Below are 27,103 nucleotides of genomic sequence, written 5' to 3'. Positions count from 1 at the left end.
TGGGTTATCTCCTGAAAGTTTCTATCTACACTGTTTATAATTTAGGGTTATGAGAACAATTAGATTAAGTCTTCCAGTCTATGATATATGTTTCAAAATTATAACAGCTTAAAGGTTCTTCTCTTTGATATAATAGGAGATTCTTTGCCAGAAAATGGAACATTTCAATACAATATTTTTTTTTCTTTCATGATAAACCCATGCTAAGAAGAAGAAATGTGCTTTGGAAGGGCCAGGTCACTATGATTTAAGAATGCAGAAGCATCTAATAGCTTCTGAGCCAAGTGCTGATAATATGGACATTTAATTTTTGTGTTAGGGTTGGTCCTGCCTGCCACATATCAGTATATTTCGGACAAATAATGAGCATTGTTTCAGGGAACCATTTCATTAATCAAGATTCAAATTTTTATTTTAAATGACTAATTAAATTGAGGTTTTAGAAAAGTACCACAAGACCCATGAGAAACTAGTTAGTGTCCATGGACTCATAATTCTAGTCTTGAAACTGAAACCAGTAAAATATGTCTTTCCTAGTTTCTGGATAAGAGCAAAGAAATTTTGCTTTTGATGGTCTTCATATATGATGTTTGAGTATTGAATATCAGCAGACCAGAAAACGGACCTTTTTTTGGGGGGTGAGGGGGGTTCGAGACAGGGTTACTCTGTTTTGCTTTGGAACCTGTTCTGGAACTCATTCTGTAGACCAGGCTGGCCTTGAACTCACAGAGATTCGCCTGCCTGTGCCTCCCCAATGCTGGGATTAAAGGTGTGCAGCACCAATGCCCAACCTAGCAGGTAGACCTTTAACTAATTGAACTGGCATGAAATAACCTCAGTATATAGTTTTTATTTAGTACCTGCAGTGAAAGGAATTTCAAAGTTATTTTTTTAATTAAAAGTCATTAATATATCCTTGAAAGAGAAATAGCTCAAGTAGTTTCTTTTATAATCCTGAGATGCTAACAACAGCAAAACTAGCATTTCACTACTGTGGTCTGGCTCTTGTCTTCTTGTCTCAGGTGGTCACAGCATTGGGGGTAAACTCAGAAGTACCATGAGTGCTTAGAAGAGACATATGCTTACTAACTCCCCACTGCCCTGATTCAGCCTGGCACAAGATGTGGAAACTTTGCCAGTATTGCTTTCAACACTTTTATTGTAGTTAAACGTAGCCAAGTAGTTTATATTAATTTAGTACTATTTGTTGTATATCTTGGTCTATATTTCCATTATTTTAGGGTACTTTTTTTTATCTTACTAGACAAAGAAGTTATTTACATATGTCCTTTCAATGGCCCCATTAAGGGAAGAGTTTACATCACAAATTATCGTCTTTATTTAAGAAGTTTGGAAACGGTAAGTAGATTATGAGACCATAAAGATGATCCTGTTAAAAATGACGCTAAACTGTTTCTCTTATACCTTGCAAGATTGACTGTGGATCTGATTAACATGGGGGATATATATTTGCTTCTCAAGTCTTACTTTTTTGCTTTTGCAAAAAAAATAATAATAATTCTAAGATCCGTTTTTGTAGGCAATAGAATATAATATTCAAATAGGTTTTATCCTTTAGAATAGTCAGGAGAGGTGAATAGAGTAAACTGGTATAAATAGTGACTTTTAACCAGCAGCATGGATGAGAATGAACAACTTAAGATTTTTAACAAGCTATACAGGTGCTTCAGATTAATGTCCAGGCCCACAGTCTAAGCACACCTTAATTTTCTTTTTTTTTTTTAATTTTTTATTCATTTTACATAGCAACCAGAGTTCCCTCTCCCTTCCCTCCCCTAGTTCCACCCTCCCCCCAATCCACCCCCATCCACTCCTCAGAATGGGCAAGGCCTCCCATGGGGAGTCAACAAAGCTTGGTACATTAAATTAAGACAGAACCAAGATTCCCCCCCCCCCACCTCCACTCATCAAGTCTGAACAAGGCATCCTACACTATGAATGGGCTCCAAAAAGCCAGCTCATGTACTAGGGATAGATTCTGGTCTCACTGCCAGAGGTCCCACAAACAGACCAAGCCACCCAACCGGCACCCACATGCAGAGGGCCTAGTTCAGTCAAATGCAGGCTCCCCAGCTGTTGGGCTAGAGTCAGTGAACTCCTGTGAGTTCAGTTCAGCTTGACCTACCTTGCTCACATAATACCTCCTCTGTTTCTTCAACTGGACTACCATAGTTTGGCAGTGGATTTCTGTATCTGCTTCCATCAGTTACTGGGTGAAGGTTCTATGATGACAAGGTAGTCATCAAGTGCACATGAATTTTCTAAAACATCACAGAGGAACATGTTGATGTGAACCCTTGTTAAAGTCTATCACTCTGGAACTGTCTGAGTTTCATTTCACAAAGCATTAAGGAGCAGGGTAAAACTGAGATGAGTATGCTGTGGCTTACTGCTACTTAGTTTTTCAACCAATGGCCTTAAAATGTTTGTCACCACATTTCAAGGGACATTCCCAATGATGAAGCAGTGACATGAAGTGGAGATACTTTAGAAAGATCAGAGAAAATGTGTAGCTACTGTGTCTATCACAGAAGAACTTATGGTAGATGGGATGGGGTATCATGGCTCACATCAGACTGCAGGGGAAGGTTGCTTCCTTATTCTCTTCACAAATAGGTTTAGGGTACATGGATGAGACTGTTGGGAAATCTGGTTTTAAGCCATCCATTTCCTTATCACAGTTCTGATTAGATTGTAACAATTGCCCTTTTTCTTTTATGTTCTGTAGTATGTCGGAATGTCTGAACTCCAAATTTGCTAGTTAATATACATGTTGTTTTGGCTTTTTTCTTTTTTTTTTTTTTTTTTTTTTAGTCCTGTAGCTCATTTCTCATAGGGATAGGTACAGGAGCAAGCTACAGTGGCCTACCATTGAATATTTTACCTATGTGAGTCAATTCAAACTTAAGGAATGGAAATTAGTGAATGGTTTAGTTTTCCAGTAAAGAAAGGAAGATTGTGAATTACTTTTTCATTCTTCTCTCATACACTACATCCTGACTACAGTTTTCTTCAGTCCCCCCCCAGGTCCTTTCCTCCTGTCTCCCTTCAAAAAAGAGAGCAGGCCTCACAGGGATATCAACTGAACATGGAGTAACAAGTTTCAATAGGACTAATCACAGACCCTCATATTAAGGCTGGATGAGGCAACCCAGTAGGTGGAAGAGTGTCCCAAGAGCAGACCAAAAAAGGACATCCCCACCTGCACTGTTAGGAGTCCCACAAGGACACACCAAGCTACACAATGTATATGCAGAGGACCTAGCTCAGACCCATACAGGATCTGTGATTATCACTTCAGTTTCTATGATTCCCTATGAGCCCTACTTAGTTGATTCTGTGGGCTGTGTTCTTATGGTGTCCTCTACTCCTCTGGCTCCTACAATTCTTCCTTCCCCCTCTTCCACAGGGTTCCCCTGGTTCTGCCTAGTGTTTAGCTGCAGGTTTCTACATCTGCTCCCATCAGTTGCTGGGTGAAGCCTCTCTGATGAGTTGGGCTAGGCACCAATCTATTAGTGTAGCAGAATATTATTAGGAATTATTTCATTTTAGTTTTTCCAGCCATGTTTTGTTCTGTCCTGGATCTCTGGCTGTCCATCTCTGGTTTCTGGCTATCCAAGTGGTGTCATTCATTGATTGGCCACTACTACAAGCACATCATTATTACCCCAGCAAGTCTTGCAGGCAGGGCAGATTTTAGGTTGAAGGTTTTGTGGGTAGATTGGTGTTCCAGTTCCACTGCTGGATGTTTTGCCTGTTTATAGAAGATTTACAGTGAGCTGGGTGTTAGTCTTTGGCAAGCAATAATTTTAGTCTTTGGGGCTTTACATATAAAGTAACTATCGGGAATGTCATTGACATTATTTTTGTGGAATCAAGGAATAACATAGTCCCTGGGAAAGATAGGTAGTATATTCAGATGGGGTTACAAACTATCTAATAGAAGCTTAATGGCAGCTGGAGAGGGTGACCTCTAACATCTTGCTACATAGGATGCTTCCTCTTTGCCAGTAATAACAATTCATGGCTGAGACATGAGAAGCAACAGATTAGCCAATGTGCTGGATGACAGAGTCAGGGTTTGAAATTATTGGAATTGGCTAGAATATAGGGCACAACCTGTGACACAACATTAAAGTATATAGATAGCATCTACTTAGTAAAAAGTCAATTGTACTATTAAAGAATGAAGATCAGTCTTAAGAGGAATCTAACCTTTTGAAGTCAATAATGACTGTTACTTTTTTTTTAAATATACCTCTATTGTGAATTAACAGAGAAATACTATAATGAATGCCTAGACAAAATGCAATAGTATTCCTGTTTGTAGTAATGATATAAAATCCTGATGCCCCCTTTTAAGAGAGGCGTTGATAAAGAGAGTTCATAGATAACTAAGCTAATGAGGGGACCAGTGTATCAGCAGTGACCAAATTAAATGTTGATCTCTTTTTCTGCAGAACACTCTAAAAGGTGGTTTTTGCTGTTTTTCATTTGGTTCTTTGTTACTGTGAGTGAGTGACATAAGCTGGAGTCACTTGGGGAGAGGAAATCTCATCAGATTGGCCCATAAGCAAGTCTATGGCATGCGTTTCTTGATAGCTGATTTGATATGGGGAGGTCCAGCCGACTGTGGCCTGTATAAGAGAAGTAAATAAGCAAGTCAGGGGCATCACACCAGTAAGCACCCTTTTCCTGTCTCTTCTTCAGTTCCTGCCTCCAGGTTCCTACCTTGAATCCCTGCTCTGACTTCCCTTCATGATGGCCTGTAATCTTCAAAATGTAATCATGTTTATCATAGAAAGTAAACTAGCACAGGAACCATGACAGAGCTATCTTTGAATACTGAAGTGCCTTTCTGTGTACCAATGGCTATATACTTGGTTTGTTCACTTTCCAGGAATCTTACATGTATAGATTGAGATGCTTGCTGCTAATATATAAGAACTATCAAAAAATTTGTATTAAAGCTAGGTCATAAGCCCTTTTACCTTTGAGATTCCTGGCTTGTTGACTAGTTATACATATCTGGTTTCATTTTAAGCTGTCACTGATAATTGGGGAAATTGTTCAAATTGGGATAACATAACAAGGTTATCTATATGGTGTGATTTTTGACTACATAAAACAAAATTATTTCTAGAGGAGTCCATAGGGAATATATATGCAAAGTTTCAATTCTTTGGATAACCAGAGCAGAACTATATACATACTTTATTTTCTTCTCATTTGTTGGTATTTCTCAAAATACATAATATGAGTATATATTACCTTTATAATAAAAAAAAACTTAATCAAGATTATTTCATTTTTTCTACATTTTATGTAGATTTCATGCTATTTCTTTTTATTAATAAATTTTATTTAAGTTAGAAACAATCTAATTTTACATATCAATCCCATTTCCCTCTCCCTGCCATCCTCCCATGCCTCCCACCTACCCCCAGCCCATCCCCTATCCACTCCCCAGGGAGGGTGAGGCCTTCCATAATGGATCATCAAAATCTGTCAAGCCATTTGAGGTAGGGCCTAGGCCCTCTCCCATGTCTCTAGGTTAAGGGAGTATCCCTCCATGGGAAATGAGCTCCCGAAGTCCATCCATTCACTAGGGATGTGTCCTGGTTCCACTGCTAGAGGCCCCATAGACTGCCCAGTCCTCTTACCTGGCACCCATGTTCAGGGGGCCTGGTTTGGTCCTATGTTGGTTTCCCAGCTGTCAGACTGCGGGTCATGAGTTCCCAGTTGCTCAGGTCAGCTGTTTCTGTGTGTTTTCCCAGTGTGGTCTTGACCCCTCTGTTCATCATGCCTCCCTCTCTGAAACTGAGGAAAGGGAGGAAGGGATGTAATTATTATTTTTTAACTGAAATATAACCCTTCCTCCCTTTCTTCTTTCCAATTCCTGCAAGTTACTCTCCCTGAAACTCCTTCCATGTTCTCTACTCTCAATTGATAGCCTTTTTTTTGCTTTATTATATTTGTTGCAATACATACATGTATGTATGTATGTATGTATGTATGTATGTATGTATGTATGTATGTCTATTGAGACTCTGTTTCTCCAGTCTTGTTCATGCAACTATTTCTACAGAGTGCTTCACAGGTGACTGCGGGCATTGTGGCTCTTACAACATGTCCACCCCTTCTTCCACAATGTCTCCTGAGCCATAGGCACAGGATCTGTGATATGTATATATCCTTTGGGGCTGGCCTTCTCACAATCCATTGATCTTTGCATTGTATCCAGCTGTGGTTTTGTGTAATAGTCTTCATTTTCTGTAAAGAGAACCTTCTTTGATGAGGGGTGGTAACTCTACCTTTAACTGTGGATAGGAGGATAAAATTTAGAATATAGGAAGGGATTATGCTGGTCTAGCAAAGTGGTGCCAGTAGATACTTTCCTAATAAGGTCCATGACATCATTAGCTCTTTGAAGCTGACTACATTTCTGGTACCAGGAATGATTTCCTTTGTTTACACATGGTAGCCTATAGGATAGGGTTTGGCATTGAATATATAAGTGAAATGTCCTTCTGACAATGAGTGCTACTCTTTTCATTCTTCTATGATGTTACATAAAACCTTTTTTGTTAGTTTATTTTCAAAAAGAATACTTAGTATAAATGCTTCAAAATGAAAATTTTACAAAAACATAATAACTGATATAAAAATGTACGACATAGTCTGAACAATTGAACATAACAGAGGAAAGGTGTTGTGAATTGTTACAGAGTTTAGAATTACAAGGAAGAAAACGAGTGAAGAATTTATAATGAAAAATGGAGGAAGGAAATAAAAGTCTTAGAAATTATGTTTACTAAATACATGAACTTTGATTTAAATAATATGGAACAATCATCACTAATAGTTACTGAAACTATATCAATGTATGACTAGATCCCCCTATTTTATAATGGAGCTACTTGAAGTTAAGCACATTGTAAATTAACACTAAAGGTTGAACTATCATTGAACCATTATTCATAAGTTGACTGTTGCTATTCAATATTATGTATGTATTAGAATTCTGTAAGAGAAAGATGTGAGGCAATATCTCAATGTATACAATAGCAAATTGCTATTTTGTGAACAAATAGCAAAAATGTTAATGGCTATGTAGCTAGTCGTTAAAGCTATCATACAATAAAACTAAGAAAAGTATAGAATAAGACAGTCATCTTGGTACATTCTCTGTACAGAATGAGTTGAATTGATATTTAATCCCACTCTTAGAATCCACTCACCTGGATTCAATTGATTTACATGCAGTGATGTTTAATATTCTAGTGTGTTAATACATCAGAATTTTTTTAATACATTTAACATTGTCCTAGAGTTTCCATTGTTTCAAATATCTGCAATACATTCATTTCTTCAATGATATACATTTGTTTCCCTTACAGACATATATAAAACTAAAATTTATAGCTCAAAATAGCTTTAATTGTCAGTGGTTTTGTTAAAGTCTTACAAAGTTGACTTTTAAAGCAATTGGCCATGTAACATTTAGTGAAAGTCCAAAAGGAAACAGGTATGGTAGCAGAAAATAGAAGGAATGCTACCAAAATGGTTACATTCAGGAGCTGAAAAATAGTCATTGTAGTGTTTCTTCACTTAGATGGTTTAAACCAGAATGGTAATTGTGGGTTGAAAACCTTTTTGTATATTTGATAAAGAATTGTCATCTCATTGGCATTTTGAAGTGGGCAACTGTTTATTCAGATATGTAAACATTGTAGAGGGAGTGATGAATCCAGATGTGTGTGTGTGTGATCATTTTGGAGTCAGGTTATAGAAGTTGTGTGCAAAATGATGGTCACAGTGGTTGATTTTTTTTTTTATTTTGTGGCCCTTTTTGTAGTGTATCTCCTGTCATTTGCCCTGCCCACTGCCTCAAAAGTGGTCCCCTGTATAGCTGACTTCTCAGTTCTGTGATTCTGACTGGCTTCCTGTTTCCTAGAGAATAGAATTCATTCTCCTTTGTTCAGCTTAAATCTTTCTTATATCCAGCCTTGATTCACATTCCAAGCACTTTTTCTCAAGCCCCTTCCCTTTTACCATCATGTAAATGTCCTCCCCATATGTGGATGCCACTTCCTTTTTTATGTACATTTTAATTAACATTTTTTTCATTTTACATACCAAACAGTTTCCCTCCTTCCTCTCCTCCCATACCACCCACACCTGACACCTATCTACCCCCTCCCCATCCACTTCTCACATGAGCTTACACCTTTAAAGCATGGTACATTAAGTTGAGATAGGACCTATCTCTTCACCCTGCATAAAGGCTGGATGCCACTTTCAAAAGTTTATTTTTTTTTTCCTTCAGAACCTTTTCAAAAGTCATGACCTTTTTGAAGCCCCCTCTAGCTTCCCCTGAAATAATCACTCCATCTCTGCCAACCAGCAGTCGTTTCATAATGCTTTTTCAGTTAACACTGAACTGCTCTGAACCCTTCCACAACTACCTTTGTAATACTTTTAATGCCATTTTTCCATGGTTAGTTTTTCTATTGAGCACTTGCCACTATGTCTTGATTTATATTTCTCTGGTTCGTCTTGTTATTGTTGGCTTGCTCACTGGTGCTGTTTCAGCTCCCGGGGATCCTAGTGCATTGGAGATGCTCAGTCAGTAGTATTGGATGAGTGAATTCTGTCTTATTTACATACTGCTACATCTGTGACTTTAAGAAATATTGAATCCCTTTGATCCTCACTAGTGCAGTGGCCAGAGCAGCACACTTTCACAAAAAGTATATTCAGTTAGTAAACTTATATGTTGTTTGTTTGTGCATCCTGGAACTTACAAGTCTTGGTTCAGGCCTCAGTAGTTCTATCACAATTTATAGCCTACTAAATTGTGGTATCCTGAATACCATTGCCTCTGGAGTTCAGAAGTCTCATTACCAGCATGTGACCTTGAATGTGCCAAGGAACTTGACTTTGATTAATAGTGTGACCACAGCAGGAACAACTATAAGCATGTTACTCCATTTAAGCCAGTGAACTCACTCAAAGAAGACTGATCCCTGATTCCCACCCAGGAGCACACTGGCTTGAGATTCTGTTGAATGATACAGGCAGCTTAACGTGCTTTTTTTATTAGGTTGTTGACCTAGAACCATTCTTTGTGCACTATGGTGAATCTTAACACCATGTGCGGTGAATGATAGTATAGCATTCCTTGTCGGATTCTAGAGGAGTGACTGGGAGAAATATGTCACAGCCAATGGAAGCACTTGAAATGTTGAAGTTATAAGTGAGAAGGTGATGAGTCATACTTGTTTATAAACTTGAAGAGGAGGAAAAGAGAGAGAGGCCTAGTCTGCAGAGGGTTTCCAAATCTACACATTATAGTTTCCTATACCACCATACAGACATTTGTGATGGGGAGAGAGTTGAGTAATCTGTGGGAATTTGGCCACCAGCAACAGAGGGAGTAGAAGGGTCAGTAGATGAGATTGAAAAAACATGTAGCCTCAGGGTCAGAAGTCACAGTTTAACAGAATATGTGTTACAAAGGAGGACCACACATCACATGCATGTTTCTGAAAGAGAATGCCAGCTGCAGCGTGGACAGTGGGTAAGGCAGGGGTAGACCAGAAGGATACTTTTGTTCTCTGGATAAGCAAGACAAGCCAAATTGCAATCATAGTGGACATAGGATGGAGGAAACAGGCTGTGGGTGAACTTGAAAGGATTTATGTAGGCCATTATAGAAGGGAGTTGAAGGAGTATCTAGTCAAGAGTGACTCCCATGATTTTTTGCTTGAGTGATCAGAGCTGCTCTCATTTGTTGAAATGGAGCTCACTGGGGAAGCGAGTATCACATAGGTAAAGCCCAGCAGGGATATATAAGTGCATTTTGGACTTAAACTGTACATCTATATGGTGGAAACATCTCCAATATAGTTGGAAATGCATGTTAACACCACACTGAAAGTGGTGAAAACCACCCAGTCTGTAAGGTTCCTCAGGAAGAGGGTGTGCCCTAAAAAAAAGTGTAGGCTCAGTTAAGAAGCACCCTGGGTGACAGGAACCTCGTGGAGAAAGCAAAGCAGCATGACTCAGAACTTCTGGAAAAAGCCCGAGTTTGCCTCTGCTAGAGCTCTGGAGAGAGCAGACTCTTGGGGTTAAGGAGGGATGGAGAGACAGATACATGCACCATGTGTGTGCCTAGTGCTCATGGAGGTGAGCAGAGGGCATCAGATCCCCTGGAGCTGGAGTCACAGAGGGTTTTAAACTGCCATGTGGATGCTGGGAATCAAACTCTGGTGGAAGGGCAGCTAATGCTCTTAACCGCTCAACTATCTATCTGGCCCCCAGAACTCGCCATCTTAAAGCACCGCCTTCTATTTTCTTCCTTCTCTTCTTGGAGCTCTGCTTCCACTTTGTGACAGTTCACTCCTTAGCATCTCAAGGTCTAGCTTTTGCTTGTTAGTTAAACTACACATTTACTGCTTTACCCCAGAGCCTTTGGCTGAGGGCTCAGCTTTCTAACTTCTCTAAAGTGGTTCATACTTTTCATTCCTCATTTCCTCTTCTCCATGCCTCCGTGGCCCTCCACCCACTTGTGGCCCTCCGCCCTTTTGCCTTCGGTGCAGTTAACTTTTTCCTTCATACTGCCTGAGTCTGTATTTTCCTTGGAGTCCCGGCTTCACTCCTTTCTCAACTGTCCATTGCTTTCCAAACCTATGGCTTCAGGCCCAGTCTTTCCTTAAGTCAGAAGATTTGAAAGCTTGTCGTGTGCTGACCATGATACCACACGTCTGGCTATAGTAGGAACACAGGAGACACAGTATCCCCCTTGTAGTAACTTATAGTTACAATGGGATAGCTGGGCATTCCACTCAGAAACATAGAAATACCTGGTCACAAGCTGTGTAAAGTGCTTCATGGAAGTGCAAGAGTATGAGGACCCTGGAAAGTTGTCTAGAGAAAAGGATGTTTGACTTGTAGTCTGAAGACTGAGTGTGAGTGATGTAGAAGTGAGGCAGGGCCAGGCAGGCCAGAAGGAGCTAAGAGGTTAGTGGCTGGGAAAACTCTAAACCGAAAGGAACACAGATAGGTGATGATGTGGTTAGGTAAGGGGAGTGAGTATATCAAGGGATGAGACAGATGAATAACCAACTCCCTTAAAGATTTGACTGTTTGTGTGGGCCAGTAGAACCTGAACTTGATACAGTCCTTATGCTTCAGCCTCCCAGTTGCTAGAATTATAGATATGCATCATGGCTATCTTTTTGCTTCTAATTATTTTAATTAACTTTTCAAAGTACTACATCATGTTTTGAAATATGTTTGCATTGTAGAATGGCTTCATCATACTAAGGAACATGAGACATTGCCTCACACACTCATAATCTTTTCTTTCTTTTTTCTTTTCTTTTCTTTTTTTTTTTTTTTTTTTTTTTTTTTTTTTTTTTTTGAGTGAAAACAGTTATCCTATTTTGTAAGTAATTTTCCAGGGTATAATATATTCCTTCTAGGTATAGTCCCTATGCAGTACTGTGGATGTGGATCTACAATGTATTCTTTGCATCTGACTGGAATTGTGCATGCTTTGATCAATAGCTTCTTATGCATGCCTCCAGGGGTTTGGGGTTTTAGCATTCAGTGCTGCAAAGCTTCTGAAATGTAAGCAGAAAGGTGACAGCTTTCTCTGTGCTTCTCTAGAAATTAGCCCTGGCTGCTTTGTCACTGCAGTTCATGAAGGGAATAATATTGGATGCAAAGGGAGTAGAACAGTGGCCATTAGAGTGGCCTAGAGGAGGTTGTTTGTTTGTTTGTTTTTGGCAGAGTTGGAAAGATATTGACAAATTGAAATTGATTTAAGATGTAAATGTAGAAGGGTGATTCAAAGATAGTAAAAAGAAAAAAGGATGTCAAAGATGGCAGGTTTTTGGCTGGACAATACTGGGCCACTAAGATAGGAAGTGGCCATTTTAGATGTTTAGATGGGAAGAGGACATTTTAGTGTTTCATTCTGGATGCTCTGAATGTGAAGTATGTCTCTATTGGTTAATATTTATAATATTGTCAAGCCCAGATGTACATCTCAAGTCTACCTTTTGCCCCCTCTTCCCTACCCCTGTGTTGTTCACATCTTTTGACAGGGACACTGTTGTCCATCTGAGATCTGAGCCTAAGTCTGAATCATCTTAGATCCCTCCTCAGGATGGTCATCTCTTCTGCTTTTCCCCCATCTCCATCCACTCTCAGGTCTCCCTGGCCCTCCACTTGTACTCAAGAACTAGCTTCCATGATGCTGAGAGGTGGGAATGGCATTCTCCTTGCTAATCCATGGTGTGCAATGCTGCTGCCTGAATCTTTGTAAAGCACCAGTAAATCATGTGCTCTTCTTCTCAGAAAGGTGAACCAGTCCTGCCCACACTCCTCAGGGAATTCTGTTGCTAGCTCTTAAATCCAGGCTATGTGTGTTGTTTATCAAATGTCTGGCCTGTGCACCTGATGCAAGTTGAGATATTTCTGGACAGCCAGTCTCCAGTCATAGTTATTTTATTTCATTCCAATGAAGTCATCACCACACAACTTTGGCAGAATCTAAACAATAAGGCACCAACTTGCCCTCCTCTGACATCCCATTCCATTTTGTGTGAACTCTTCTGATGGCTCTTGGCACTGGCAACCTGGCATCTTGCAATTTGGGCACCCATGTGTTATCTCCCAGATAGAGCTGAGCCCTAAGATCCAGAAGGGCAACTCTGCAACTTGGCTTTGCAGACCCTAGTACCTAATACAGGTTTCTGTTCTTCCTCACAAGAAAGATGAATGCATTATCTTCTCTGGTATATTATATTTAGTCTCAACTATTTAAAGAACTTCAAGGAACAGAAGCATATGTTCTTTTAGTTATAATGGACCTTTGAAACTCAATATTTAATGATATTTAGATAGTGATGACTCATGTTTCCTGGGAGTTGGGCTAATTTTCCTATTCCTGGATCTTCCTGTTTAGCCTGCTGAGTTATCAGACCTAGACCATGCCAATCAGGAAGAACATGGCAAATAGCTTCATTAGGACTGTGGGTGCTTTGCGTGAGGAGCTGGCTGGTTCTCCTCATTGCTTTGTTTTCTGCTTTCTGTTGGACCAGGCCAGTTTGAGATCTAGAATTTCCTCCATATAACAATTAGAGAAGAGCAGTATTCTCTCTCATAGCTGGGCCTGATGGTTCACACCTAGAATCCCAGCACTTGGGAGGTAGAGGCAAGAGGAACATAGGAGTTTGATGGCAGTCTGGTATACTTAGTGGGTTTCAGGCCAGCCTGTCCTGTACAGTGAGACCCTATTTTAAATAAGCAAACAAACATCTCATGTAACTTTTTTCTTTTTTCTTTAAATTAGAAACAAGCTTGTTTTGCATATCAACCCCAGTTCCTGCACACTCCTGCCCTCCCCTGTTGCCCCCACCAACTCCCATCCCATCCCCTTTCAGCTCCCCTGGGAGGGAGAGGCCTTCCATGGGGAGTCTTCAAAGTCTGTCAGATCATTTGGAGCAGGGCCTAGGCCCTCCCCCATGTGTCTAGGCTGAGGGAGTATCCCTCTATGTGGAAAGGGCTCCCAAAGTCCATTCATATACTAGGGATAAATACTGATCCACTACTAGAGGCCCCATAGACTGCCCAGTCCTCCTAACTAACATTCACATTCTCGTGTCACTTTTGAAACTTAAATCTTTATTTCCAGGGTTTGGGGAGCATCTGTAGACCACTTACAGAAATTAGTTTCTCTCTTTCTACCATGTGGATTCCTGAAATGAAACTGTGGTCTTAATGGTTGTTAGTAAGCATCTTTACCCACTGAACCATCATGCTGTTTTTTGTTTGTTTGTTTAGTTTTCCTTTCTCCTGCCTTGAAAACAAATCAAACTTCTTGCTTCAGTGTCAATATTAGAATATCAGGCTTTTATGTAGCATGTAGTGCATATACTGAGGGGTCAGTTTTACATTTAAAAATGCAGTTCACAGACACTCATAAAACTTGGCATAATCCAAGAATATATCACTGTGCATGGTCATGCTAAGATAGACTGTAGTAAGAAGTAAATGCATTATAGTATACTGCTATTTATTTATATGTTACTAAGTCAGGGTTTTCTCTTTGGCATTTTGCTTTCAGTCATGCTGTAAAATGCATAGCATTTCATAGGAATGCATGCAATAGCTAGTCATACCTCCTTACAGGTGCAAAGACAAGTCTTTGCCAGAACATACTGATCCCCTATGTGTGCAGAGCACAGTCATGTCTTCCAAATTCTAAGCTGCTCTTTAACATCATCAGAATGATAACAGTAACAACGCCTGTTGTATTCTGGCTACCATCAGTAGGCACTGTGCCAGGTCCTTTAAATCCATTATCTCAAATCATCACCACTGTACAGATTAGTGTGACCCAGAGATAACACTGACTTGTCCAAGTCCTCCAGCTAATAAAATGTCAGAACTCAGATTTGAGCCACTTTTGACCGTGTTAAGAGCTTGTGCTTTTTTTCTTTATTTTATAACCGAACTTATTTCTTTTTACTTTTTATTTCCAAATTAACCATAAACACACATGATCTTGTACAAATAGGTCAGAGAGATCTCATGCACCAATCTCCCAGATGCCTCCAACAACTATATATTTTGATCAACCAGAAGGTAGCTTAGGAAGCTGAACTCATTGGTTAAAAGGACTTGCCGTTCAAACATGAGGACCTGAATTTGGATACCAGCACTGACCCAGTACCTTGTAAAAAGTCACAAGTGGTTGTGCATACACCTGTAATCCCGGAGCTGCAAGGGGAATTGACTTAGTTAGTTAAATGAACCTGTCTTATAGGAATAAGGTGACAAATGATAGAGCAAGACACCTGATGTATTCCTATGGCCTCTACATACACACACGCACGCGCATACACACATGCACATACATACATACATATGCAAATACACACATGCACTTACATACACAGGTATACACACATGCACACAAACATGCACAAAAAGAAGAAAAGAGAGTAGGAATGGGAGAGATGCTCAGCACAATGAAAATAGTACAGTTAATCAGTATTTGAATGTTGACAGTTTTGTGAGTGTCTTTTTGTACATTCTATAGCATTTGCTACCAAGTAACCACCATCAATAATGAAGGTATGAAACTGTTAGAAAACCACAAAAGAATCCTTCATATTCATGCTCTCCTCTCCTCATCTCCTGGCAACTGCATCCCTGTCTTCAATCCTTATCTTGTCATTTCAAGACTATTACATAGTTAGAAATGATGGCACAGGCCTGTAGGCCCAGCTCTAGGAGGATGGGGTAGAAGGATCAGTTCAAGGCCAGCCTAGACTACAAACAAACTTAAAACAAAAAGAATGGTTTATAAATAGAATCACATAATATTGCATCTTGAGATTGGCTTTACTTATACTTTAGTGTGCCCCTAAAATTTTTTCAGGTACACATATATTTATATTCCATGGTATAGATGTAAGCACAGACTTATAATTTGAATTTCTAGAAAACTCATGACCTAAATGATTCTTTATTTTTCCTTTTCTTTTCTTCCTTTCTTTCACCTTTTCTTTCTTTTATTTTTTTTAATGAGAGGATTTAAAAATGAATGGACTATTTTTCCTTGTATCCCTGAAGGGCATTTTCAAAGAATAAACATCTGTTTACCTTTAATTTTTTTTCTTAGTATCAGTCACTTAACACACCATTAAAGAAAAATTTAGGCTGAATGTTCAGTTACCCAAATGGGGCATTTATATTACACGCTCCAAGGCTTAGAGAATATCATAGAAGAGAGGCATAAAAAATGTGAGTTAGATGATGGGAAGGAATGCTATGAAATTCTGTCTTCTGGATATAACGTGACTGTGGTGCCCTTGGATTCACAACAGCAGAGGCTATCAGCACAAGACTGAGCCCATCAACATTCCATTGGAAGGCTGAGGGACTCATATGGCCCTATTCCTCTCAGAGGTTGCTAGTACATAAAAAGTTATATTCCTCAATGATATAGTCACTAATACATTGCCCGTGGTCCCATAAATTACCACACACTTATACTCATGTAATCAACCCTAACTAAATTCAGAACTCACAAAAAAATAACATGAAAGTAGGAAAGGGACTTGTTCAAAAGAAGTAGTGTTATGAACAGTTTCCCCACCAGGCTGGGCCCAGAGCTGCATCAGTCCTAAGTAACACACAGAGACCCTATATTAGATATAAATCTTTTGGCCTATTACTAGCATTTCTTATTGGCTAGTTCTGTCTTAAATATTAACACATTTCTATTAATTTAAGGGATTCCAGATGGTCTTATCTTATAGGAGAGAGGGTCGAGACCTCTTCTCAAGTCCCTACATCTTGACTCTTTTCTACCATATCTCCCAAAATCCTCCTTGTCTCCTAGTCCCGCCTATCTTGCTTTCCTAATGGCCAACAGGGCTTTATTCATTAACCAATAAGAGAAACATATTTACAGAATGACATCTCCCATCATCCCTTTTCTGCCTCAAATAAAAATAAGGGTTTTAACTTTAACGTAGTAAAATTACATATAACAAAAGTTATCAAATAAGAACCCTAGTTAACAATATTTAGTTCATTACCATTTAGCAAGATTTAAAGAAAATATTCCATTATCTCGCCTATCTTTTTTTTTGGTCTAAAGTCTTATATGTAACTTATCTTTAATCCTAACTAAGGAAAACTATAATCATAACTATCTTCAACTCTATCAAAGACCACAGAAGGTTAATATATAAACTTTAGAAATGACAGAGACATCTTACTACTTGGTCAGTCACCTGAAGTTTTTCTGTAATGTTCCATCTTCAGCCTATAGGCCAGAGTGTGTCTGGCAGACTCCTCAGCAAAGCAGGAAACTTTAAACTGTCCACCTGTATTGGCAGTTCATCCGTCACTTTTCTGTGTGTCCTGCAGAATGTCTGGCAGTCTCTTACATGAAACAGGAACCCTACAGCAATTTCCATCTTGTTTCAGAAGTCACTTTTCTATGGGTCCTGCATATCTAGTTTATACAGCATAAAGTGAAACAGTCCAGACAAGAGCAATATCTTGCCCAAATGGTCTTGGCATATTGAAGGTAAACTCCCTAACGAGTTTCTTTGATGTCCATCTTTCTTTCTGATGCAGGTGGTATTGTCAGGAGTAGTTATGTCTCACTGTCAAGAAAAACCCTAAACCATTTTAAATGCCATATTCTGTAGGTCTTTGAAAGGTTTGAATAATATTTGTCCATCTCAAAGATATCGCTGTAAATCTAGAAATACTAACTAATATAGTTAGCTATAAGTTTTCCTTTTATAGGTAATAATCTATAATCCGTACTAAATTATATGTTACATTTTTAAATGAGCTATGTAAACACAATACCTAAACAAGAGGAGAAATCTACATAAAACAAAATTGACCTTAAATTTGTATTAATAAATGAAAATCCATTCCAAAACTAAGTATTCATTTCTATCATTTCTATGCCATAAAGTGGTTACTCAGTGTGAGGGGAATAGGGCAGAGGAGAATATGATATCTCTCTGTCTCTCTCTCTCTCTCTCTCTCTCTCTGTGTGTGTGTGTGTGTGTGTGTGTGTGTGTGTGTGTGTGTGTGTGTGTAAATGTGAGATAAGAAATCTTAGCATGTTTGGCATTTTGTATCTTGATCCATTTGACTACATATTTTGTGTTACCTCAGTCATAGTGTATTTTTAATTGTTGTTCCCCTTACCGTATTTGGCCAGATACCATAATTATCCTAATAGCTGCATACCTGTCCCACTAAACTGACTGATAACTGTCATCTCTGTTAGCCACCTCTTCCCCTAATATTAAGCATCTTCATCTGTATAGTTTTTTCTCTTCTTTTATGATTGCTATAAACATTTTAGGAGTACAATGACTGGGTCAAAGGATGGAATATTTTTATGGCTCTTCTTGGTGTACATTTCTGGTCTTTCCTTGACTATCAACTCACGAAACAAGTGCTTGGATTGTAGTGAGGAAATTAATTCATGGGGAGAAGACAGAGAAGCAGGTAATACAATTGGAATCTCTCTTAGGTGCTTCCTCAGAGGAGGAGTTGCTGATTCTGATAGATCCAGTTGGAAAAATGAGCCAGAGCTACAGATAGTTGAAGAAATTTTAGTAGTTGGGAAAGATGGATCATTCTAGGCAACAAGGATATGTTGAGCAAAGTGCTTGGTCCTGACTGTAGAGGAAGTGTCTGAAGAATTGGGAAGGATTTGACTTAGCTGGAGGTCAGAGTAATGTAGGAGAGAATCTTCAGAACCTGACTATGAGTGACATCCCAGGCCTCTGGAATTATAGGCAGTGCCAAATTGGTTGAGGATGCATTTAGATGGCATACTTGCCTGTTATAATGCTTGCTCTTTCATGTGTGATCTATATGCTACTTTTAAGTGTCTAATGTACCAAAGGTTAAAACAAAATTGAAAGCTTATGGTTATTTTTACATGTTTCTAATGTTTTTGTTATACTGACAGAAATACTGACTTTTGTAATTTTGTCCATTTCAGGATTCTGCTCTAATACTTGATGTTCCTCTGGGTGTGATATCAAGAATTGAGAAAATGGGAGGCGCGACAAGTAGAGGAGAAAATTCCTATGGTCTAGATATTACTTGTAAAGTAAGATATTTGCTATTTTCTTATACAAAGAAAAAGGCAAATTAGGATTCAATAGTAGAAAATTGATGTGGTCTTAAAAAATCATTTCTGGGGCTGATGGTATGTATACACAGGTGGATCTCTGAGTTCAAAATTATCAAAATCTCTTTTTAGCCTCAAGTTCTAGGCTTGGGTCTTCCATCATGAGTTGAGGTATCAGAAAGTTCCTGGGGAAAGAATTCCCACACATGGGGCCCCCTGTAGTCAAGAGTGAGGCTTCATCAAAGAAGTGGTCAGCTTATTAGCTGCTAGGGCAGAAGTAAAGTTTATGGATAACATTTTAAAAATAAATTTTTATTTAAATAAAAAACCATTTTATTTTACATACCAAATCCAAGTTCCCTCTCCCTCCTATCCTCCCATGCTTCCCACCAATCCCCCATCCCACCCCACCATCCACTCCTCAGGGAGGGTGAGGCCTCCCATGAGGGATCATCAAAGTCTGTCACATCATTTGGGGTAGCATCTAGGCCCTTCCCCGTGTATCTAGGCTGGGAGAGTATCCCTACATAGGGAATGGGCTCCCAAAGGCCATTTATGCATTAGGGATAAAATACTGGTTCCACTCTCAGAGGTCCCATACACTGCCCAGGTCTCCTACCAGACACCCATGTTAAAGGGACCTGGTTTGCTCTAATGCTCATTTCTCAGCTGTCAGACTTGGGTCTATGAACTTCCCCTTGCTCAGGTCAGCTGTTTCTTTGGGTTTCTCCAGCCTAGTCTTGGCCCCTTTGCTCATCCCTCCTCCCTCTGTGCAACTGGATTCCAGGAGTTTGGCTCAGTGCTTAGCTGTGAGTGTCTGCTTCTGCTTTCATCAGGCTTTATGATGGCATATAAATTAGTTATCAATCTCATTATCAGGGGAGGGCATTTAAAGTAGCCTCTCCACTATTGCTGAGATTGTTAGTTGGGGTCATCCTTGTAGATCTCTGGACATTTCCCTAGTGCCAGGTTTCTCTTTAAACCTATAATGGCTCCTCTAATATGGTATCTCTTTCCTTGCTCTCCTTCTCTTATTTCCCCCAACTTGATCTTCCTGATCACTCATATTCTTATATAACATTTTGAAACCTTAGTTTCATTCTACTCCTTCTCAGGTGGTCAGGGCACCATAGTTTTTATAATCATATGTCTGCCCCATGGAGTTGGAGTTGACTGATACTGGCCTCCCAACTATTCCTGGCCCCACTGACCAACTTCATATGTATCATTTCTTCTACCTTTTAAATAATAGTTTTAAATTTTCAGAAGTAAGATGGTTCTTTATGGCACCATATGTCACCACTTAGATACCTTCATACTATGAAAGGAAGGAGGCATAGAAGAGATTTTGCCCATTGTGATCAGGATGCCTCCTTACCTATAACAACTGTTTTCAGTTGCAGTGAATAATATTTTATTTGGGGATGGTAAGTGGGAAGATTACTTGTGATAAGGTTTATCCAGTTGTTATATTAAATATATATATATGTGTGTGTGTGTGTGTGTGTGTGTGTGTGTGTGTGTGTGTGTATTGAACATCTGTGTTCACCCAAGCACATACTAGGACATTGACATTCTTTCCTCAGCACAGCCCTCCCAGACAGATGTATTGATGGAGAATTTCAGAAGAGTTAGGGAGCTTTGCTGCTATGGTCCAATGAATGGCAAAACTGAACCAAATAGGCAGAGGTAACCTCATTGTGAACAATAGTTAACTTTTCTAGCAAGAAAACCTGATTTCCATGTACTGTGTATCAGAAGACCACCATCTATAACATTGTGCTCAGTTCTAGAAAAAGCAAGAAGGAATTAGGAGACCATCTGTCCCAGTACATCCTTGTGTGCATCAAGATATCCAGAAAATTTTGTGAAATGTAGATCTTTGAGTTTTAGCCCAGAGCTGATTCTAAATGCCAAGCAAGACTCAAAAAGTGTCTCAGGAGGCTGTCAGACATCTTGTTAGTGCAGGTGTCATCATTCTTCTCCTCAAGAAAAAGGTGCAGACAGCAAATATTTTAGGCTGTGAAGAGTTAAGTGAGGTATCTGTTGCATGTTCTCCTGTAAGTATTATGAGATAATATTTTTGTTTTAAGGACTATACAAAGATGCTGAGCTTTGACCACCCCAAGCCAATTATTCTGCATGACAGGGAAATAAAGCCTTCACAAAATGGCATGACTTGCCTTGGTGTTGCTGACGATCAATGAAAGAACCTGTTTTAAAACCTAAGTCAGTTTTTTGGCAGTTATTGTTTATTATTATTATTTTTATTACTTAATATTGTTCTTATTTTACATATTGATCCCAGTTTCCTTACCCTCCTACCCTTCCATGCTCCCCACCAACTCCCCCATCCCATCCTCCATCCACTCCCCAGGGAGGGTGAAGCCATCTATGAGGGATCATCAAAATCCTTCATACTTACAGGGGCCCCATAGACTTCCCAGGCCTTTTAACTAAGACCTATGCTCAGGGGGTCTGGGTCAGTCCTATGATAGTTTCCCGGCTATCAGTCTGGGGTCCATGAGCTTCCCCTTATTCGGGTCAGCTGTCTCTGTGGTTTCTCCAGCCTCCTCATGACTTTTTTGATCATCAGTCCTCCCTCTCTGCAACTGGATTCCAGGAGTTCGGCTCAGTGTTTAACTATGGGTGTCTGTTTCTGCTTCCATCAGCTACTAGATGATGGCATATTAATTAGTCATCAGTCTCATTATGATGCAAGGGCATTTAAAGTAGCCTCTCCACTATTGCTTAGATTGTTAGTTGGAGTCATCCTTATAGATGTCTGGAAATTTCCCTGTTGCTAGATTTCTCTTTAAATCTCTCTGTTTTTCCTTCTTCTCAATATTCCTGCTGCCTAGTGTTCTCCTCTCCCCTCCTTTTCTCCCCTTCTCTTTCTCCTAACTTCCTCTCTCCCCTCCTGCTCCCAATTTGCTCAGGAGATCTTGTCCCTTTCCCCTTCTGTGGGGGACCGTGAATGTCTCTCAGGGTCCTCTTTCTTTCCTAGATTCTCTGGTGGTGTGGATTAGGCTGGATTGCTTTATGTCTTAAATCCATATATGAGTGAGTACATACCATGTTTGTCTTTTGTGACTGGGTTACCTCATTCAGGATGGTTTCTTCGAGTTCCATCCATTTCCCTACAAATTTCAAGATTCCATTGTTTTTTGTTTGTTTGTTTGTTTGTTTTTTGTTGTTGTTGTTCGTTTGTTTTTGGTGTTTGGTCCCCCCCCCCCACTGAATAGTACTCTATTGTGTATTTGTACCACATTTTCTCCATACATTCTTCAGTTGAGGGGCATCTAGGTTGCTTCCAGGTTCTGGCTATTACAAATAATGCTGCTATGAACATGGTTGAGCACATGTCTTTGTTGCCTGAATGTGAATCTTTTGGGTGTATGCCCAAGAGTGGAATTGCTGGATCTTGTGGTAGACTGATTACCATTTTTGCGAGGAACTGCCATATTGGTTTACAAAGTAGCTGTCCAAGTTTGCACTCCCACCAGCAGTGGAGGAGTGTTCTCCTTTCTCCACATCCTCTCCAGCATAAACTGTCATTAGTGTTTTTGATTTTAGCCATTCTGACAGGAGTAAGATGGTTTCTCAGAGTTGTTTGATTTGCATTCCCCTGATGGCTAAGGATGTTGAGCATTTTCTTAAGTGTCTTTCGGCCATTTTAGACTCCTCTATTGAGAATTCCCTATTTAGTTCTGTGCCTGACTTTTTAATTGGATTATTTGTTGTTTTGATGACAAGGTTCTTGAGTTCTTTGTATATTTTGGAGATCAGCCCTCTGTCAGATGTGAAGTTGGTGAAGATCTTTTTCCATTCTGTGGGCTTCGTTTTGTCTTGTTGACTGTGTCCTTTGCCTTACAAAAGCTTCTCAGTTTCAGGAGGTCACATTTATCAATTGTTGATCTCAGTGTCTGTGCTACTGGTGTTAATGTTCATTTTCTAATCTCTGGCACTGTAATTTATAAAACCAAACTCCTATTCTTAGTTTGCATTGGTAATTCAATAAGCAGTTCTCTTCTACAGTTTGAAAAGATCAAAATGAATCTTAGCAACCAGAATCCAAAGGAGTACTCATGCCCTGAGATTCTCTACTGCTTCCCACCTAAGTTCCTTTTGTTTTTGTTGGGATCTTAGCTGTTTTTATGTTATGTTTGTTATCCCATCCACTGGCTACTGTGTGAGGCCTGTAAGTACAGAGATTTACTCTGAAGAAGGTTCTTTGCAGTTTGTGTCTAAAGGATTCATGGGAAAGTGGTGTTTTATTAAACATTCAAGGCAGTGCAGTTGGTATTTTGATGATATTGAAGTGACTGCCATCCCAATAAGGTACTTGCTTCAACTCATATTTAAATATTAATCCTACCAAATGAATAAGACTAAGTACACTCTTAAACAACTTTGGAATGGTAGCACAAATTCTAATTGTTCTTAACAATAAAAATGAAGATAGATACTAGGGTTAAAGATTAAGATCAGAAAAGCAAAACATTCAGCCACTAGAGAGAGAGAGTTTTCACCTCTCCCAGTGTTCAGATCTTGTCCTCAGGCTGCACTGCTCCTCAGACTGCCGCAGACTGCATTTGTCTCCATCAAACCTCAGACTGGACTGCTTCTGCCTCCTCCCACCTTATATTCCTCTCTAGTGCTGGGATGGGATTAAAGTGTGGGATCCCAAGGGCTAAGTTCACCTTTGGATGAGCTCTATGTTTCTCTTTTAGACTGGATCAATTTCATGTAGCTCAGAGTAGCCTTGAAGTAAGAGAGAACACTCTGCCTCTTTCTTCCAAATGGTTGGATTAAAGGTGTGCACCACCATGGCCTGGCTTACATGGCTAACTGGTGTGGCTCGATTTGCACGCTGATCTTCAGGCAAGCTTTATTTGTTAGAGCATGAACAAAATGTCACCACAAGGAACAGTTTGCAGGTAAAATTCTCAGGTGTTTCGTACATGAAGTTTTTTAAATTGTCCTGTACCTCAAATAGATAAGGCCTTAGATAAGTGTTATAAATCATTTTTAAAGGCAGGGTCTCATGTCACTCAAGCTGGTCTTGAACCACTATGCAGCCAAGGCTAGCCTTGAACTCTTGATCTTCTAACAAGGTTCTGAGATTATAGGCATATGCCACTTACCCCAGCTGTAGCACAACCTTTTAATAAAATTATCTCCTGAGACCACTGGTGGTGTCACAAAAGGCACACTCCATTTTCTCAGTAGCAGACCTGACATTTATATAAGAGAAGTCCGCAGCAGTGGGATAAACACTTGCCATCCTGTTTCGTATCTCATCTTGCACCTGTAGTTAGTAGTCATGATGCTACTGCATTCCTCTCCCCAAATAATGACCAACCCCTACACTTGACTGATTTAGTGATGTACATGTGGGTTCCACTCATCAGTAGCAACATGTATAGAGTGGCTCTTGGTCCCGAAGGACCCCATTCACCACAGGGGAATAGGTGATTATGAGTATGAGAATTACTGCCCTGCAGGCCCTGTACCAACTCTGATAACAATTTGAAGTCTTTTTGTAACAAGGCAGAGTAAACAATACTGCCAGAGAGTCTTTTTGCTCTTGTGTCCCATCGCTCCTTACTTGGTTTAAAGGCAGTATAGTATATTGAGGTAGACAGTCACATGTTTTCTTTAATAATAATTAAGCCATTGACTATCACCATAAGATCCAGTTGATAAGCACATTGAAACTAACAGGGAGATCTTTCACCACTAGGTTCTTTCCTAGTTACCCTTCCCTAATGAGTCAAGCTGCAGGAGACCAGGTACAACTTACCATTAGTGTATGTTCCTATTTATGTTCCAGACTAGGTGATCTGCTGCCTGTGAGTCATATGCCTTATTCATTTTAATTTTCTGGTTCTGGTTAGCAAGAAAGAATTTTTTTTTTTTACTGTAATTGTGTCTGAATCAGAGACAGAAAGTGATCTGAGTCATTCGTGCTTTGACATGTAAAAAGTATTCCTCAGAGTCACTGGTGAACCACAGTAAATACTGATTTGGAAACAGTCTAATTTGGAGCAAAGTGGTTGAGAGAACGATGTTGTAGTGTTACCAGTGCTTTGTGGCTGTTGGAAAGAAAGTTCCTTAGAGGTCCTTGTGTACCAACAATTGGCAGCTATCCAGTGTTACTGGGGCTGTTTGGAAACCTGTTGGATGTATCTTGTCCTATTGAAATGACTTTTCCTTTCATATGATTATCATGAACTAACAACTAATACCCTATTTTTGGGGATGTGATGTAAATTTGTTTTTGAACTTTTTTCAGTAACACACTTTTAGTATGGGCCTGAAATGTAGCTGGGTGTTAGAGTGTTTGTCTGGTGTGCATGAAGGCCTGGATTCTTTTCTCAGTGCTATAAAAGTACAAAGAAACAAAGAAGGAAGCAAAAGATCCTGGAGCTGGCAAGGTTCAGTAGATGCTATCTGAACTCAGAATGATTGAGTTCAGGTCATTCATTGGTGGTCTTAGAGTCTTCTTCAACTTTACTTGCTTTTTGGAATGTATATAGTAAAGCCTTCTCTGGCCCCTCAGTCTGAAGAATTGTGAAACTTAAGTATATTACTGCGTTAGAAAGGTGGCTGAGCAGTCATCAGTGCTTGCTGCTCTTGTAGAGGGTAAGTTCAGTTCTTAGCATACACATTGGGCTTCCTACAACCACCTCTAACTATCAGAGCTCTAATACTCTCTTCTGGCCTTTGCAGGTACCTGCATACTTGTGCACATACACATAAGTAAAAGTGGAATGAGTCTTTTTGAAAAGTATTACTGATAAAATAAACAAGAATGCCCTTTGTAAAATATGAATGTTGTAATATGTAATGTGGCAGTAAGCTGGGTCTAGCTCACTCCTTAGATAGTCCCAGAGTCCATAATTTATTGTTTCAAATAAAACATTCATCCTTAAAAAAAATAAGATAGAATACTAGGTTTCATGCAAACAGATATTAGAGGATCCTATATTATTTGGATTCAGTTTAAAAGTCTTGCTTGCCTATTAAAGAGATGTGTATGGAGAGCTGCCATTGAAATCTGATTTTGATCATTAATGTATAGTTCCTGAGAATAAAGTGATATCTAATGTGGAGTAAATTAATGTGGCTTATATAGAACTCTGTGAAAGTAGAATTGAATAGTAAAAATTTATTGTATGATAACATAAAATGACAATCATTAAGAGAGTGTATTTGTATTTTAATGACCCATATAACAATATTGAGATTATGTTCTATAGCAGGTATTCTTGAAACTTTATGTAACTTAAATACTGTTTAATAATTAAAATTTCTTGCCAAGCAAGGCATAGTTGTTTGTTTTTTGAGTTTTGTTTTTCTAGACTGTGTTTCTGCTGTCCTTTCTTTAGCACTTTGGTTTAGGAACAGTCTTGTTTCTTGGTTACAGTGGGATTACCTCCAGGTCTTCTTAAACTGCATACGTCAAGATATCATAGAAAATGCAATTTTGTTAGTAGACTAGATAAATCACCCTTATGTGTAAGTGAGTCTCCTGTCTCAATTGAAGAGATTTTCCGCTAACTGTGATTTTCCTTGAAGACTCAACTCTGCTTTCTCCTTTGCCTATAGGATTTGAGAAACCTGAGGTTTGCATTGAAGCAGGAAGGCCACAGCAGAAGAGATATGTTTGAGATCCTCACAAGATATGCCTTTCCTCTGGCACACAGTCTGGTAAAGTCCAGGGATGCCCTAAGTATCAGCATGCTCTAAAGCATCTCCTCTGTGAAAACTGCCTGGGAATTGAACTTCTCTTTCTTGGAGTCAGTGCTTCGTATTTTCTAGTGATTTACTCAGTTCCAGAAGGTTCTCCTCACTGCTAGTATACATGAACCTGGGATGTTCCTGTGCTTTCAGCCATAGATGTGCCCTTTAAAACCTAGTGTGTAAGAAGATAAAATTGGTTAGAACATTACTGTTAAATCTCTTCCCAGAATTAATCACTCTTCACTTTGATACTAACAAGCAATGTAAGCCAGACTTTTGTGACACCATTTCAAAATGGGAACAGATCCACTGATCTTAAGACCATTTAAACAAATACATACTTCTCTGTCTCCTCACTTTTCTCTTCATCCCTCTCTCTCCTTCCTCTTCTCTCTGTCTCTGCTTCTGCCTCTGCCCCCCCTCTCCCTGTCCCTATCCCTGCCTCCATTCCTCCTTCTACGCACCCATCCCTTTCTCCCTCCCTCTCATGAGAAAGAGTATCACGTAACTCAGGCTGGCCACAAACTCTCTAACCAACCAAGAATTACCTTGAACTTCTGATACTCCTGCCTGCACTTCAACTGGGATTACCAGCATGTACCATCATGGCTAGGTTATGTGATGCTTGGA

At 39.5% G+C, this 27,103-nt stretch overlaps 1 protein-coding gene across 2 annotated transcripts in view; it reads left to right on the top strand.

The window, feature by feature from the left end:
- Nucleotides 1-27,103, top strand: part of Mtm1 (myotubularin 1) — a 111,893-nt gene that overhangs the window by 24,792 nt on the left and 59,998 nt on the right. Inside the window, exons 4-6 of one of the 2 annotated variants that reach the window (XM_051178626.1) lie at nt 1,265-1,359; nt 18,593-18,703; nt 26,339-26,440. In XM_051178626.1, coding sequence (XP_051034583.1) covers nt 1,265-1,359; nt 18,593-18,703; nt 26,339-26,440 — 308 coding nt within the window. The remainder of the gene's footprint in view (nt 1-1,264; nt 1,360-18,592; nt 18,704-26,338; nt 26,441-27,103) is intronic. The other variant, XM_051178627.1, reaches the window with a different exon arrangement.

This window comes from Phodopus roborovskii, unplaced genomic scaffold, assembly GCF_943737965.1.
Source record: "Phodopus roborovskii unplaced genomic scaffold, PHOROB, whole genome shotgun sequence".
Classification (NCBI taxonomy): Eukaryota; Metazoa; Chordata; class Mammalia; order Rodentia; family Cricetidae; genus Phodopus; species Phodopus roborovskii.
This window is presented reverse-complemented; position numbering and strand designations above follow the sequence as displayed.